We start from the raw sequence: 14,876 nt of genomic DNA, 5'->3' as shown, positions 1-14,876 counted from the left end.
TACATGACTCCCAAGTGGGTAACTCCACACATGGGAAACACTACATGTAAGTACTTAACAAAAAGTTTGTTGCGTGCACAAATTTAAAATATTGTATAAAATTACCTTCAGGCTACATGTATGAGGTACATAGGAAACCTAAATAAATTTCATGTTTAGACTTGGGTCCCATCCCCCAAATATCTCACTATGTAAAGCAAATATTCCCAAATCCAAAAAAAATCTGAAACCCAAAACACTTGTGGTCCCAAGCATTTCAACCCGTACTTCACAATTGATCTACTTGTTTGATGCATGAGCCAACATTTGGTCTTTATCCATAACATTCTTTAAAAAAAAAAAAAAAAAAAACAATACCACCAGAAGAACAAAATGTCTTGAGAAACTCTTAAGCATATTCTTCAGGATCTATCAAAGAGGACCAGAATCACTTTCTTAAGCAGGTAGTGATGTGGGGACATTTGTGATTCCTCACCGTAAGAAAGCTGCTCTGGTATTAGGAAACAAAACACAGCATCTTCCCTTTGCACAGCATGGGACTGTCTGTGTCAATCTTCCAGTAGGAGGCTGGCCAGAGTAAACAGATGTCTCAATATGCGGAGAAGCCAAACTCCCTTCCAGTTGTACACAAAGAGCTGATGCCCCTGCTGGGACCATCTGAATTCTGAATGACCAACCAAACTTCTGTAAAGGGCTCCCCTCCCAGGGCCGGCCCTCAGCGAGATTCTGAAATAGGAGACGCTTGTTCAGGACCACACCAGGGCCACTTACCCAATTCCCAGGCACCTAACTTACTTCCCAGTTGCCTTGTCCTTAAATCTCCCCCACTCAGGGTTCGCTTCTTTAGTGCCGTAAGCTCCCCAACCTTGCAAAAATTCCAAGGAAACTTCAAGAGCTAAGATAGTCTTCCTAGGCACGGGCCTGAGTCCAAGCTCACTGCTCTCTCCATGGCCTACAGCATGACAAGCTCTTTGGTAGGTCTCAGCAGTGGAAACTTTACCATTTTATCCACCTTCTTAAAGCTTGGGAATTTACAAATTGTTTGTAATGTTTCTACTCTTTCAGAATCAAATCATCATATATATTCTATCTCCTGGGGAAATTTTAAAATGCTCAGAAGGATTCATGTATTTAAAAGTACTACTACTTCTTCTTCTTCTTTTTTTCTTTGGACAGAGTCTCACTCTGTTGCCCAGGCTGAAGTGCAGTGGTACCATCTTGGCTCACTGCAACCTCTGCCTCCCAGGTTCAGGCGATTCTCGTGCCTCAGCCTCCCAAGTAGCTAGGACTACAGGTATATGCCACTATTTTTGTATTTTTAGTAGAGATGGGGTTTCACCATGTTGGCCAGGCTGGTCTTGAACTCCTGGCCTCAAGCAATCCACCTGCCTTGGCCTCCCAAAGTGCTGGGATTACAGGCATGAGCCACTGCGTCCAGCCCTATAGTTTGATTTCTAAAACCACCAGACCCCCACCAGGGGATTCAGTCTCATGCACACCGGAATACTTTTAAAATATACTTACCTTGAGACATTTTCCCTCTCGCAAATAATTTCTGGTATCTCAAGACTTTAAAAAAATCACTTGTAAAATTATGCTCACGAACCAAGTATTCATTTCCAACTTCTGGTTGGTTGAAGATTCCTTTTGTGCAGTTTGCATGGAGACGCTGTTGTTATGAAACTCACCCACAAAGTCAGATTAACGGGGCTGAAGAACAGACCGCCAGAACCAATGCTAATGCATCCTTGAAGAAGGGAGAAAGTGCGTGCACGTGCCGTGTGTGTGTGTGTGTGTGTGTAATGAGATATTCAAAGTGTTTAATGCAAGATGATCAAATGTCTAAGTGTCATCCTCTAATCTCAAATGGAAAACTGCAGATTTTCTTCTGAAGCTGGCAGCCTGCCATCACTGCAGGCCCTGAAGTGGCTTTGGGCTTCAGGGAGAGGGGGAAACAGATGTCGCTCAAAGAGCCCTCTGCTTGTCCCTGGCTGCGGCTCTACCCTGGGTCTCCTGGTCTTAGGACGAGTTCCTCTGCCAGGCTTCCCAGGGACTTTCAACCTAAGCTGTCAAATAAATCATTTAAAGGATATGTGGACTTTAAGAACTATCGACAGAAGGAGGACATCCTAAAATAGTCTCTTTGATCTCAATTCTTCCTCATCACAACCTTGCCATAGAGTCGGGGTTTTGGACACCAGTCTTCTGCCCCCTCCATGTAACTTCTATAAAGAATCTCTCTCCATTTCATTAGACTTGTTGTGAAAGTGGCCAAGAAAGTAAAAAATTAACATTTTTAAGGTAAAGATACTAAGTCTGAATTATTTTTATATTTTCCTGCCCTTTCTTCCCGACGAGTATGACTTAACCACATCTACTTAGTCACTTTACAGCTATTTACAACACAAAATCTTCCTCCATTCAAGGAGGGCCCATTTTGTTCCAAGAAAATATCAACAACCAGGAATACGGTTCGTGAGAGAAACTCTGGAGTCAGACCTCTGTGAAACAATAATAATGGACATTTGGGTATACATGGCTTTTTGTTTGTTGTTTTTCTTTTAACTTTAAGCAACTGACATGCATGTTCTCATCCAGTCCTCAGGAGAATTCCATTGCTCCCTTTGAAAGATGGGCAATTCAAGGCTTAGGCAAGCTACACAAGTCCAAGATCACACAGATGTTAAGTAGAAGAGCCAGGATTTTAGTGTTCTTAACCACTGCTCTATACTTTAAATTTTCAAGGAAAGCAGAATCTGCTCTTTTCTCTATAAGGAAGATACACCCAGTACAGCCTAGGATCCTAGTTTGTAGAACACAGATATATTTCTAGTGAATTCCTAATATTTTCTATACCCTTATCTTAAAACCAAATTAAGCAGCTCACTACCTAAAAATCAAAGGACAATGTGCTAGACTTGGAGCTTTTAAGAAGATTTGCAAAATTACCAAATATGAAAAACTGTATTGGCAAAAACATCAAACAAAATTCAAGTTCTAGAAGCATAAACCATTGAGCAAAGAAAATGGAAACCAGAGTAGGTTTTCAAGTAGGACAAATATTGTTCTTTGGAATAGAAACTTGTTGCTGAATCTCACCATGGAGCAAAAGACTTATAAACTTTTGAAAAAACAGGGTTCACATGGAAACAGAAACATAACAGGAACTACGATATCGAGACTGACAGATGCCGTGTGTCTTCCTAATTCTTTTAAAAGCCATTCTTGGCGATTAAAATGTCAATGTAGGAATAATAAAATACCATTGATTCTAGTGTTCCAGGGGGAATGTTTATGCAGAGGTTTTAAAACTTTAGATGTATAAAAATTTACTAGCACAGAAGGCAGATATATTGATAACCCTAGCTACTAAGAACTGCAGCTCCAGTTACTAGGAACTGACTAGAAAACACTTAAAAAGAGGGTAATTACACAGTCATGAGGACTACTTAATAATATAAATCAGTTATTATAGCTAACATTTTTTGAGTACTTGCTATGTGCTAGGCACTATTTTATTTTATTTTTTTATTTTTATGTTTTTGAGACAGAGTCTCACTGTCACCCAGGCTGGAGTACAATGGTGCCATCTCAGCTCACTGCAACCTTTGCCTCCCGGGTTCAAGCAATTCTCCTGCCTCAGCCTCTCAAGTAGCTGGGACTACAGGCACCCACCACCACACCCAGCCAATTTTTGTATTTTTAGTAGAGATGGGGTTTCACCATGTTGGCCAGGTTGGTCTCCAACTCCAGACCTCAGGTGATCCACCCGCCTCAGCCTCCCAAAGTGCTGGGATTACAGCTGTGAGCCGCTGTGCCCACCTAGGCCCTATTTGAAACATTTTCTCTTTAAATTAATTCACTGAATGCCCACAACAGTTCTAAAAGGCAGATGTTACTATCATCCCTACTTGAGAAAAATGAGGCACTGAGAGATGAAATAATTTTCAAAGTCACACAACTAGTAAGGAGTGAAACTGGCATTTGAACCTAGACAGTCTGAGTCTGGGACTGGAACTCTTACTCTGTATGCTATAATAATTTCCAGTAGCAGAGTCCTGCATGCCAGGACAGGGACGGTCCCCACCTAACAACTAATGGCAGACATAAAACAGAAAATTCTGCCATGTTCATTGGCAAAGGTTCTTATAAACTACATCTGTGCTGCATGTCTTTGAATGGATCACAGTCAAGGATTCAAAGCCTCCCATGTAAACTCCCAGAAGCATATACAGAGATGAAGATGAGGGAAGCAATAACTATATACAAAGCCTATACCAACTTGGCTGGGAATGACTTCTAAACTATCATGTGACACAGTTTCCATTCTCTTGAAGCGCTGTTTGCATCTTTTGCCATTTTGCCCTGCCTCTCAAGCTAGTCACGAGGTCCCTGCATCCCGACCTGGGTCACTCACAGCTGTGCATTCCTCTCGTAGCCTTGTGCAAAGGAGACACTCCAGAGATGCTGCTGTATGATTTATGAATGTAACAACATGGGCCATATATGCTTTTCCAAGAGCTGGGCATCGAGCTGGCTCTGGAAGGAGGTGATGGGTGAGGATGTGCAGAGACGGGATGTGCAAAGCAGCCAAGTGTTGGAGAAGAGAGCCAGGCCAGGAGAGACGAAACACATGCGGGAGTGGTTAGCCTGAACGAAGCAGCTGTGCTGCAGTGTAAACAAAGAGAGGGTGGTTAGTGATGCAGGACCTCAGAGTCTATCCCAGGGAATTCAGAGATTATTCCAATGGCAATTTGAATCACTGGCTGATCATACAAAGGAAGAAGGAAGATGCTGTGGGCTTTGTTTGCTGACATAAGAGCTTCCAAGTCCCAGAGTTAGAATGATCAGAGAGAAGCCAAAAGTTGAGAAGCAACTTCCAGGAAGTAGAGAGACACCAAATAAGTCACACACAGGTTTTTTGTTTGTTTGTTAATTTTTCGAGACAGAGTCCTGCTCTGTCACCCAGGCTGGAGTGCAGTGGCATGATCTTGGCTCACTGCAACCTCCACCTCCCAGGTTCAAGTGATTCTCCTGTCTCAGCCTCCCAAGTAGCTGGGACTACAGGTGCGCACCACCACACCCGGCTACTTTTTGTATTTTTAGTAGAGACGGTGTTTCACTATGTTGGCCAGGCTGGTTTCGAACTCCTGACCTCAGGTGATCCTAACGCAGGAACAGTTCCCTGAGGTCTACAGATCAAGTCCAAGCTCCTTATCTTGGCATTTAAGGCCTTCTATGTTCTGACCTGGAACTTCAGCCATATGGACATCTCAACCCCCAAATGTCATTTGCTTTCATTCCTCTGCGCCTTTGCTCATTGCTAACGCCTGCCCTTGGATGGCCTTTCCACTGTTTTCTACACAGAGAAATCAACGCACTCACTCTGACAGTATAACTAATTAATTTCAGTTTGACTTAGTAGAAACTTCATAAGTTAAAAGAGACTGAAAGTGTGACAAAAGCAAATATTTACTTTCTCTTGGCCCAAATTTCAGGGTTGAAAGTATCCTCAATGGTTTGGAAGGCTCCATTCAAATTCTACTTACTGGGGAAACTCTGTATCTCCCTTAAAATTAGCATTTTTTCCCTCTGATATTCATTTGCTACTTATTTACTTCAGCCTATTCATATTATACTTGTAGCATTTCTTTAAATTTGTCTTCTCTAGATCACAAATGCTTTTTTGAGGTCAAGGACAAGCCTTAGGAAAAATTCTTTTCTTTCCAGCATGCCATTAGTTTTCCACATAGCAGCTGCTCAGTGAATATTTATTGAGTCATTAGCCCATGATCATATTATTCTAATTAAAATAAGAGTCTTTTATCAAATGATAATTACATAGTTAATTATGAAGAAATATGGGAAAAGAGTTGTATTATTGATCTGAAGTAAAATAAGAGTATGAGAGTCTATTAAATTCCATCAGAAAAGAGTGACAGATACAGTAAATTATTTTAAACCATTATAGTCATTACCATTATTTATACAATGGGGTTAATTTTGAGTTTACAAACATAAAATACTTTCAGTACATAAACACAACAAACATTAAGTTGTGATGTGCAATTTCCGTCTTTATTTTACTCATACCTGAAGTTGTTAGGCCTTATATGGGGTGAGGTTAAAAATTCCTCACCCCATATAAACAGCGACTTCAGTTGGGATTGACAATGCCTAACCAGGCTTCCTCAAACTGCTCCCAGGCCTCGCAAAGGAAATGGGCCATGTCCCAGCTAGACAGGAACCTGGATCCACCCCTGGTCTCTTGTTCCTTCAAGCCTAGGCTGGAAGTGAATGAGGAAATAGAGTTCGGGTAGAACGTACAGTGGTTCAGTCATATTCTCTCCAATGGCTCCCCAAAACTTTTCCCAAGTCCTCAGTAAATATTTGGTGATTAACTGATTTTATCATCTGACATTTCTCCCAACATAATTGTTGAAAAAGAAAGTTGGCTGAGATTTACAACGACCTCTTCTCACAAGGTGGGTGGTTGGACTTGGGAAGGAATGAGAACCATTCTATTGATAGAAGAGGCTCTTCCCCAGCCGACATAATGACGGAAATGGTGGTTTAGAAAAAATCTTAAAAATTGCTCAGAGATGATTACAGGCTGTCATTAAGAAATGAGGAAGGAAGGGCTTTCTTTTCGACTACAGGGTGTACAGCTCTACAGACAGAAATTATTATTTTATATTTAGGCCAATGGTAGTCTGTAGGCCTTTGAAATGTAAAAAGCAGTAATAACTTAAGTATCTGGTTTGGCCTGCAAAGCATCAAGACAGATTACACAGGCCATATATAAGAACCAGGCTCTGTCCTTTATAACGTCTTGTATTTCAGTTTTCTGAAGTCACTGCTATATTCACTGTGTGCCTACTCTGTGTAGGACACCCGCCGTGGGGGGTTTAGAGAGTATCAGGCCATGGAGATCTAACTGGGTTCATCATCCAGATGAGGGAGGACTATGGGGAAAGTGAACAATGCATGCGCTGGGTTGCAGAAGAACAACACAGCCCACAGGCCGTTCAGGTGTTCACGGCAGGCAGGGATCTGTGAGCTGAAGCAGCTTCCCAAAAGCAGGAGAACAGAATTCCTGAAATCACACAGGCATGAAAATAACCATGATTCTACTCAACAAACCAAATAACTTGTTTGCAACATAAAATGTGCAAATGTTTGTTCCTGATTAGATCTTTGAGAGAGTGCGTGGGAAATCATCTCCAGTAAAGACATCCTACAGTAATTTTAACTCCTAATCCAGGGTTTCATTTTGCACCCTTCCTCTCACATCCTCCACACCTTTTGAAATAGCTGAAGCCCAGGAAGGGCGTGTTTTAGTGTGCTGAATGGCAGACTACTCATATACAAATACATGCATGCTTACTTTACTTGGAGACAGAACCATTAGAGAAGTATAGTTACATTTGATATTTGGAGGTGAAATCTATGAACCACTGAAATAAACCTTTGTGTTCCATTTCCTTACTCTAGTGAGGTGTGAAAAGGCTTCTTGAAGTAGTAGCAGCTTCTGTTTTGGCTTGACTGCTGTCAGTTCCTGAGCCCAGCACTGAGAAAGAGTAACCATGTTGGTGGGGCCAAGATTTGGTGCAGCGTATGCCCCTCGGGTGATGGGCGCACCAGGATCCCACAGATCTCCACTAAAGAACTTACTCATGTAACCAAATACCACCCATACCCCCAATAACTTATGGAAAAATAAAATTAAAAAAATATAAAAATTCCAAAATAAAATAAAATAAAAGAGCAGTTATGAATTTAAAGGACCTATCTCAAGTCACACTGTTGAGCATCCAGGAGACTCCCAACACCCTCAGTAATAAACACCAACAGAAGGTCACTAAAGGCAGGAACTAGCCATTGTCAGATTTCCTGAGTTCGCTTTTGACATGGCACAGTAAAATGCTTATATTATTCAACACATGACCATTTTATATTTACCAATTCTATGGAGTGGGAAACAATTGCAACTATAAATTTTTATGTCAAAAGAGAATATTATTCCAGAGAATACAGAACTAAAGCTCAAAGACCATATTACTTCTTCTTCTTCTTCTTTTTTTTTTTTTTTTTTTTTTTGAGACAGAGTTTCGTTCTTGTTGCCCAGGCTGGAGTGCAATGGCACAGTCTTAGCTCACTGTAACCTCTGCCTCCTGGGTTCAAGCGATTCTCCTGCCTCAGCCTCCTGAGTAGCTGGCATTTCAGGCATGTACCACCATGTACGGCTAATCTTTTGTATTTACTAGAGACAGGGTTTCACCATGTTGGTCAGGCTGGTCTCAAACTCCTGACCTCAGGTGACCCATCCACCTCGGCCTTCCAAAGTGTTGGGATTACAGGCGTGAGCCACCATACCCAGCCAAAATCTGTTTTCTAATACTTAAAAGTAAAACCTTAAGAATCATCCATCTGTCCATCTCAGGATAAATTTGTTAAGTATTTATTCTATGCCAGGGCCTGGACTAATTGTTGAGACAAAAATATTTTTTTAACAAAGATTAACATATGGCTCCTGCCTTTAAAGAACTAACTGAAAATAAATACCATCCTAAGAGTCTCTTCACACTTAAGTTGTATTTAAATAACTTAAATATAAAAATACCAATAGATTGAAAAATACTTAAAGGATTTCATGACCAGGTTGGAAATTAAAGTGTATTAAAAGGAGAGAGAATGAAATAAAAGGGAATTAGAACAGACCATTTCATTAGTCATAAGAAATGAACTTCCGATATGGATGGGTCTTGAAAATACTGAGTGAAAAAAGTCAAACAGAAAAGGATAAATATTAGATAATTCCACTCATACAAAATATCTAGTAAATTCCCAGAGGAAAATGGGCAAATTCATAGAGACAGAAAATAGATTAGAAGTTATTAAAGACAGGACAAGAGGAGAACAGAGTTACTGCTTATTGGTTACAGAATTTTCGTTTGGGGTGATAAAAAATTATAAAAATACTGGTGATGGTTGCATAACATTGTGAATATAATGCCACTGAATTGTACATTTAAAATGGTTAAAATAGCAAATTTTATGTTATATATATTTTACCACACCTTAAAAAGTAAATAATGTAATATACTAAAAACCATTGAATTGTACACTTTAAATGGTAAATTGTGTGAATTATATCTCAATACACTGTTTTTTAAAAAATCTTTTACATGTTAGCATAGTTTTTACTATGTTTTTACTTTGTTACTTTGCAAAGCTCTGGATATTGTTACAGAAATTTGTCAAATTTTTCAGGAGAGTATGAGATAAGAGAGAAAATGTTAGATTAAATGGTTGGGCTTGGTGGCTTATGCCTGTAATCCCAAAGAGAGAAGGCCTCTTTGGGAGTTCAAGGCAGGTGGGTCGTCTGAGGTCAGGAGTTCAACACTAGCCTGGCCAATATGGTGAAGCCCTGTCTCTACCAAAAATATAAAAATTAGCTGGGCATGGTGGAGCGTGCCTGTAATCCCAGCTACTCAGGAGGCTGAGGTATGAGAATCACTTGCACCCGGGAGGTGGAGGTTGCAGTGAGCCAAGATCACACCACTGCACTCCAGCCTAGGTGACAAAGTGAGACTTCATCTCAAAAAATGAAAAAATAAAAAAAAAAAAAAAAGAAAGAAAATGTAAGATTAAGAGTCTGGGACATGTGATTCCAGGCCTGCTTTGCCACTTCATTGGTTGTGGTGCCTGAAGTTCAATAATCAACTTCCCTGGGCTCTGTTTTCTCATCTGAGAAGCAAAGGATCAAAATCAGGTGATTAATTTTTTAAATACTGTGATTTGCACTTCTTACTGAATGCCTAGGTTTTACAAATAATCACTCGTCTTTTGGCAGTTTAGAACATAGAACAGCCTTGTCTCTTTAGGATACCTGGTTAAATGACAAATATACTACCTTGCAATGAATACTTATCAGGCTATTTTCAAAAGAGTTTCTTGGCTGGACTCTTCTTGAATATAGTGAGCCTGAAAAGTATGGCTGGAAACCACTGTCCAAACAAAACAGATGATAACATTTGTTTTTTACACCTCTTAAAAGTAGATTAGCTATAGATCAGAGCATGTCACTGCCTAAAAAAATGTGGTATATATTTGCTTGCAATACATATTTGTTGAAAGGCAACAACACTTGTGTTTACTCCCTAGGAAACTCTCAGGGCGTGGGGTCAGAGGAGAGCATGGAGGGGCAGCAGGCCAGCTCCGACAGCCCCTGGGAGTCTATGACTTCTGGGCTCAGACTTGCTTCCTCAGCTGGCACTGTGTTCCTCCCATGGGTTGATCATCGGCAAGACCAAAGAGCTCCCTTCTAGTAAGTACCATTAAGGAGTCCAAGGTCCAGACAGAAAAGAACGAGGTCAGGTATTTCCAAAGTATTTCATTCTAATGAAAATTTATTTCAGAAAAAGGCCATAATAACCCTTTGAACTAAGTTAACAAGAAAGCTACATTTTTGTCACTAGTTCTATTGTTGCCTCAAAACAATAGTAACAAAACAGAAAATAAAAAGAATTACTGGGAAAAACCAGAAATTAAGTACTCTCCCTATCTCCCATTCCAGACATAATAAAGTAATGTGATTTAGACTAAAATTTGCCAAAAGCCAGTACACCCTTTTTATCCCACTAGGCAAACACAAATACCGCAGAACAAGAATTCCATCTTAAAATAACAGCTCTGGAAAAAAAGAAAGTAGTAATAATCTTCTACTATGTGACTACTGAAGTCTGATAGGAAAGGAAAATAGACCTCCCACAAGTAAAATTAGTCACAATTTATGATAACCTGAGAAGAAAAACAGATTCTGGATTTGTCAATTCCATTTGAAGGTGGAGAAAAGCTTATAAGCCCATGATCACCCTCTGAACCCTTTACAAAGGGCCACACAGCCACATCCAGGTGTCAAACATACCCTGAATTGGAATTCCATCTTGGCTCGGTGGGATAAGAAGTTTTGACTCAGCCCTTCGAGGAGAGCTTCGATTCCTCCATCCTCTGACCAGAGCCCCCACCATGGCTGCTGGCAGCATGCTCCCCGGGTCGCCGTGGTCCTGCCTTGGTGCGTGGGGGGGCCCGGTCAGGCTGTCACCACAGGAGAATCATGTTCTTGCAGGTGCTACACCCAAGCCTGACAGGTCTGGGCAGTTCCTCCCACCCTCATCTCCCGCCCACATTCTCATCCTTCTTGCGTTGTCAGACCTCCCTCGGGAGGCTCAGGGAAAGAAAGCTTGGGAGGTGAGACAAGAGAAAAACAGACAACAGCAAAAATAAAAATGAAGAATAGGAATAAAGTCAATCAACTGAAAAGAATGGCCAATATTATAAAAGCACAGTCTCCTTTATATGAGGGATCATTTTTGATGCTTCTTTTTTTACTTAAAGTCTAATTTTTCAACAAGCAAAAATGACCATGTGTGGGAGGGCTGAGGCGGGGTATGTAACTGCATACCTATTTCTCTTTTCTCAGACTATGTTCCTTGCTAAATTGGAAGAGCTTTCAGGCAATTGTTTTGCAAAGAGAACCATCTTCTACATAAACAGAATTTGTTTACAATATAAGAAAAGTATTTCTAATGTTTGGAGTGTTCACAGAATTACACTGGCATTTGAGAATGAGGAAAGTTGGTTAAGAGATTTAATAGAAATCCCAATCAAGTACATCACAAAGACTTTAAAAAGATGAATCGAATCCAATGACCTAGTTAGCTCTCCTACGGAGCCCAGGTAGAGGTGCCTCATCCTGACCAGCTGGTGCCTGTGCTGCGCTCATATAGGACGCTGCTCACATGTGCCCCCTACTGGTCAGGTGCCAGGGGCACACTGGGCAGTGACCAATGACTGCAGTAAAGCAGGGGGAGGAGCAAGTAGCTCTAGAAAGTTCTAGACTCCCTTGTCATTCAGCCTAGGTGGTAGAAGTTGAGATTGAATTAGCTGTAGGCCGCCTGAGAGGTTTTGGTATTGTTTACTGTTGTTATGACTTTTATGGGTTATACAGATGGAATGATCCATGCCTGATTTCACTCTTTTTCTCCCCTTCCCTAGTTACATCTTATTTAATTTAATAAGATCAAGATAGTTTCTGCAGGAGGTGGGCAAATTCCCCGAATCACCTAAAACTGATCACATTTAAATAAAACTACAATTTACCAAACAAAGAGTATTTCAAGGATACACACCTTACATACTCATTTTGTTGACATTTACCTTATTATTTTGACCTTTCCAAAATTCAGAAAACCTTTGGTATCACTGTGATCAGAGGCAAAGTCAAAATGCAGGATGGGATTTTAAAATGGTAGAAGAGTAGGAAGCTATTGGCTCTATTCTCTCCATACTCCAATTTCAGGGCGGGATTCCTGCCGCACCATCTCGGAGGGGCAGCCCTTGATGAGAGGCCTGTGTCCTGGGCCTCCTTGTGGGGTGCTTCTCCTTCCTCACTGGAGTGGGATTCCTTTTCCACGGGCAGCTCCTTCTGCCACAGAGGGCTGAGCTGGGCTCTGATGGGTTCCAGGGAGAGCTGCTCAGGGACAAAGCCACCTACTCTCTAGGGAAAAGGGCAAAGAGGCCTTCAAAATCTCTGTTCCTGTCACACCCAGAGTCAATAAGACAGGCTGAAGCTGTCTTCTGCTGGGGTCAGGCCCTGTGGGAGTGGGGTGGCATCAGGGAAGAGAGCAGGGGAGCCCAGTGCTCAAGTGTGGGGTTTGGTCTTGTCTTGGAAGATGGGGTTAAGGAGAGATCTTGAGGAATGACCCAGTGTCACTCACTGGAGACAGGATCAGGAGGCGGGAACACAGCTGTGCATTCACCTGGAACCATCTCTTTGGAACTTCGTGTTCCACGGTAGGAGACTGCGTGGGCTGAGAATTGGGAGTGGTAGGGAGTTGAAGAGAGCCTCTATCAAGACAAGCAGAAGGCAACTTTGACCCCATCCTTAGGGTGAGGTGGCAGGGAAAATGCAGCAATGCTGAACGCACACACGTGCTTCCTTAACCGGACCTGCTGCGGGTGAACCACGCCTTTCCCGGAGATGCAAAGGGAAGCAGCTCAGCAGCGAGCTCATGAAGTCATTTCCCCCAGAAACCTGTCTGATTATAAGATACACCCCCTGCCCGCGCCATGAAAAGGGACACACTGAGAAAAGAAACACATCTAAAGGACGCAGTATTGAGGCTATCAAAAATCTACTAACACCCTCCAAATGGCGCTCTTCTTGGAGGCCTCGATCATTACTGCTGCCACAGATCGAAAAATCCCCATCCCTCATGGGCCAATCAGAAGTCCAAGGGGAGACACAGGTAGGCCAGAACCGTTTCGGAAGCAAGCAAACTGCCCAAATTCAGACACCGAGACCCCTGCACAGCTGCTGCCATCAGTCACCAGACAGGATATGGAGGTATGTGAGAAAGTAGGTGGATGGAGCTGGTTGAAATTTCAAATACAACTCCCCAACCCCACACCTGAATTTCCCACCTAGGGGAACCTCCTTTGTGCATTCGTCATTCCCTGAACAGCCAATCACAGTACTTTTCGCACTCTGTTGAGATGATTTACTTGTTAGAGTTTGTCTCATGCAATTATCTATCCCCAAGCCTCAGGGGGCACTTAAGGGGATGCAGATTCCCAGGACTTGCTCTGAAATGGCTGTTCTATGAGGTCTAAGATAGTGCCAGGGAGCCTGCACTTTCTAAAACTTTCCACATTTGCTCACATTGTCAGCCTGGATCTGATCCAAGGATAGTATGAAGATGCCAATTTACTAGCCTGAGGGCTTCTGAAAGTCATGGATCACAGCCTTCTTTGTGCCCAGTATAGCGTCTGTACCCAGCACATAGATTGCTGGGTGAAGAGAGTCCCGGAGGCCAGGGACATCTACCCGTGGTCTCCACCCGAGGACGCTGCCTGATACTTTTATCCTTCCATGAAACCCACTGCTTGCCACTGCCCCTGCCACCACCCTGGCTGCAGGTGCCATACCATAGGATCGCCTCATCTTACCTCCACCCCAGGCCCCCTCAATATTCCCATATTTCACTCGCCTGTGATGCTCTGGCCCAGAATACGATTTGTCCAAGCAACAGTTTCCTGCCTCTTCCACCCCACCAAGAACGGCTCCATCTTTCCTTCAGACGTCCTATGCCCTGGATATTAGCGCAGAGCAGTCCGTGCGTCAACTCAGGGTTCAAGTTGAACAGCATCATTGAACACTCTGTCATCCTTAGTTTGCCAGTTATAGCAGGTGGGTGCACAGTGTCCAAGGTTTTCCCCAACAGGAAGCTGAGCGATGACCGTGACTGCAGTGGGAACGTGGTCAGGAAGAGGAAGAAGGGTAATGTCCTGCCTGGGAGGTCAGCGCCACCCTTCCACACACACACACGTGCTTCCTTCACCGGACCTGCTGTGGGTGAACCACACCTTCCCCCGAGATGCAAAGGGAAGCAGCTCAACACTGAGCCCATGAAGTCATTTCCCTCCCAAACCTGTCTTATTGTAATATACAACCCCTCTCCTCTCATGAAGAGGGACACACTGAGAAAGGAAACACATCTAGAAAACCAGAATCATCCTGAAGGCTGTTTAAAGGCCAGCATGGCTCACAACAAACTTTCATTCATGGGTGTTTGTTGCTAATGTCCTATCCTGACAAATTGACAACTATCCTCTAAATTTCATAAACATAAATACTGTCCCCATCTGCCCTCTACAGAGGATGAGGCTGAATTGGGCCATGTGTTTCTCTGGAGTCTCTTAGGGCCTAATGTGGTTCTGAGCACACAGAACGCATGCTAATTGAAGTAATGTGTGTCAAGCTGTGATGATGTTGTTGTCAACTGTTAAGATGCGCACAAAGCCATCAGCAT

At 42.4% G+C, this 14,876-nt stretch overlaps 1 protein-coding gene across 8 annotated transcripts in view; it reads right to left on the bottom strand.

The window, feature by feature from the left end:
- PLEKHG1 (pleckstrin homology and RhoGEF domain containing G1) overlaps window positions 1-14,876 on the bottom strand; it is a 241,729-nt gene that overhangs the window by 142,942 nt on the left and 83,911 nt on the right. For 2 of the 8 annotated variants that reach the window (XM_077999537.1, XM_028847228.2), the window contains exon 1: window positions 14,055-14,354. The exons of 4 other annotated variants lie outside the window; for them this stretch is intronic. In XM_077999537.1, coding sequence (XP_077855663.1) covers window positions 14,055-14,133 — 79 coding nt within the window. In that variant the 5' untranslated portion in view covers window positions 14,134-14,354. Of the gene's footprint in view, window positions 1-10,930; window positions 14,355-14,876 lie in introns of those variants that run through there. 2 more of the 8 variants (XM_077999536.1, XM_077999538.1) reach the window with 1 other exon arrangement.

Source organism: Macaca mulatta, chromosome 4, assembly GCF_049350105.2.
Source record: "Macaca mulatta isolate MMU2019108-1 chromosome 4, T2T-MMU8v2.0, whole genome shotgun sequence".
In the NCBI taxonomy this organism is placed as follows: domain Eukaryota; kingdom Metazoa; phylum Chordata; class Mammalia; order Primates; family Cercopithecidae; genus Macaca; species Macaca mulatta.
This window is presented reverse-complemented; position numbering and strand designations above follow the sequence as displayed.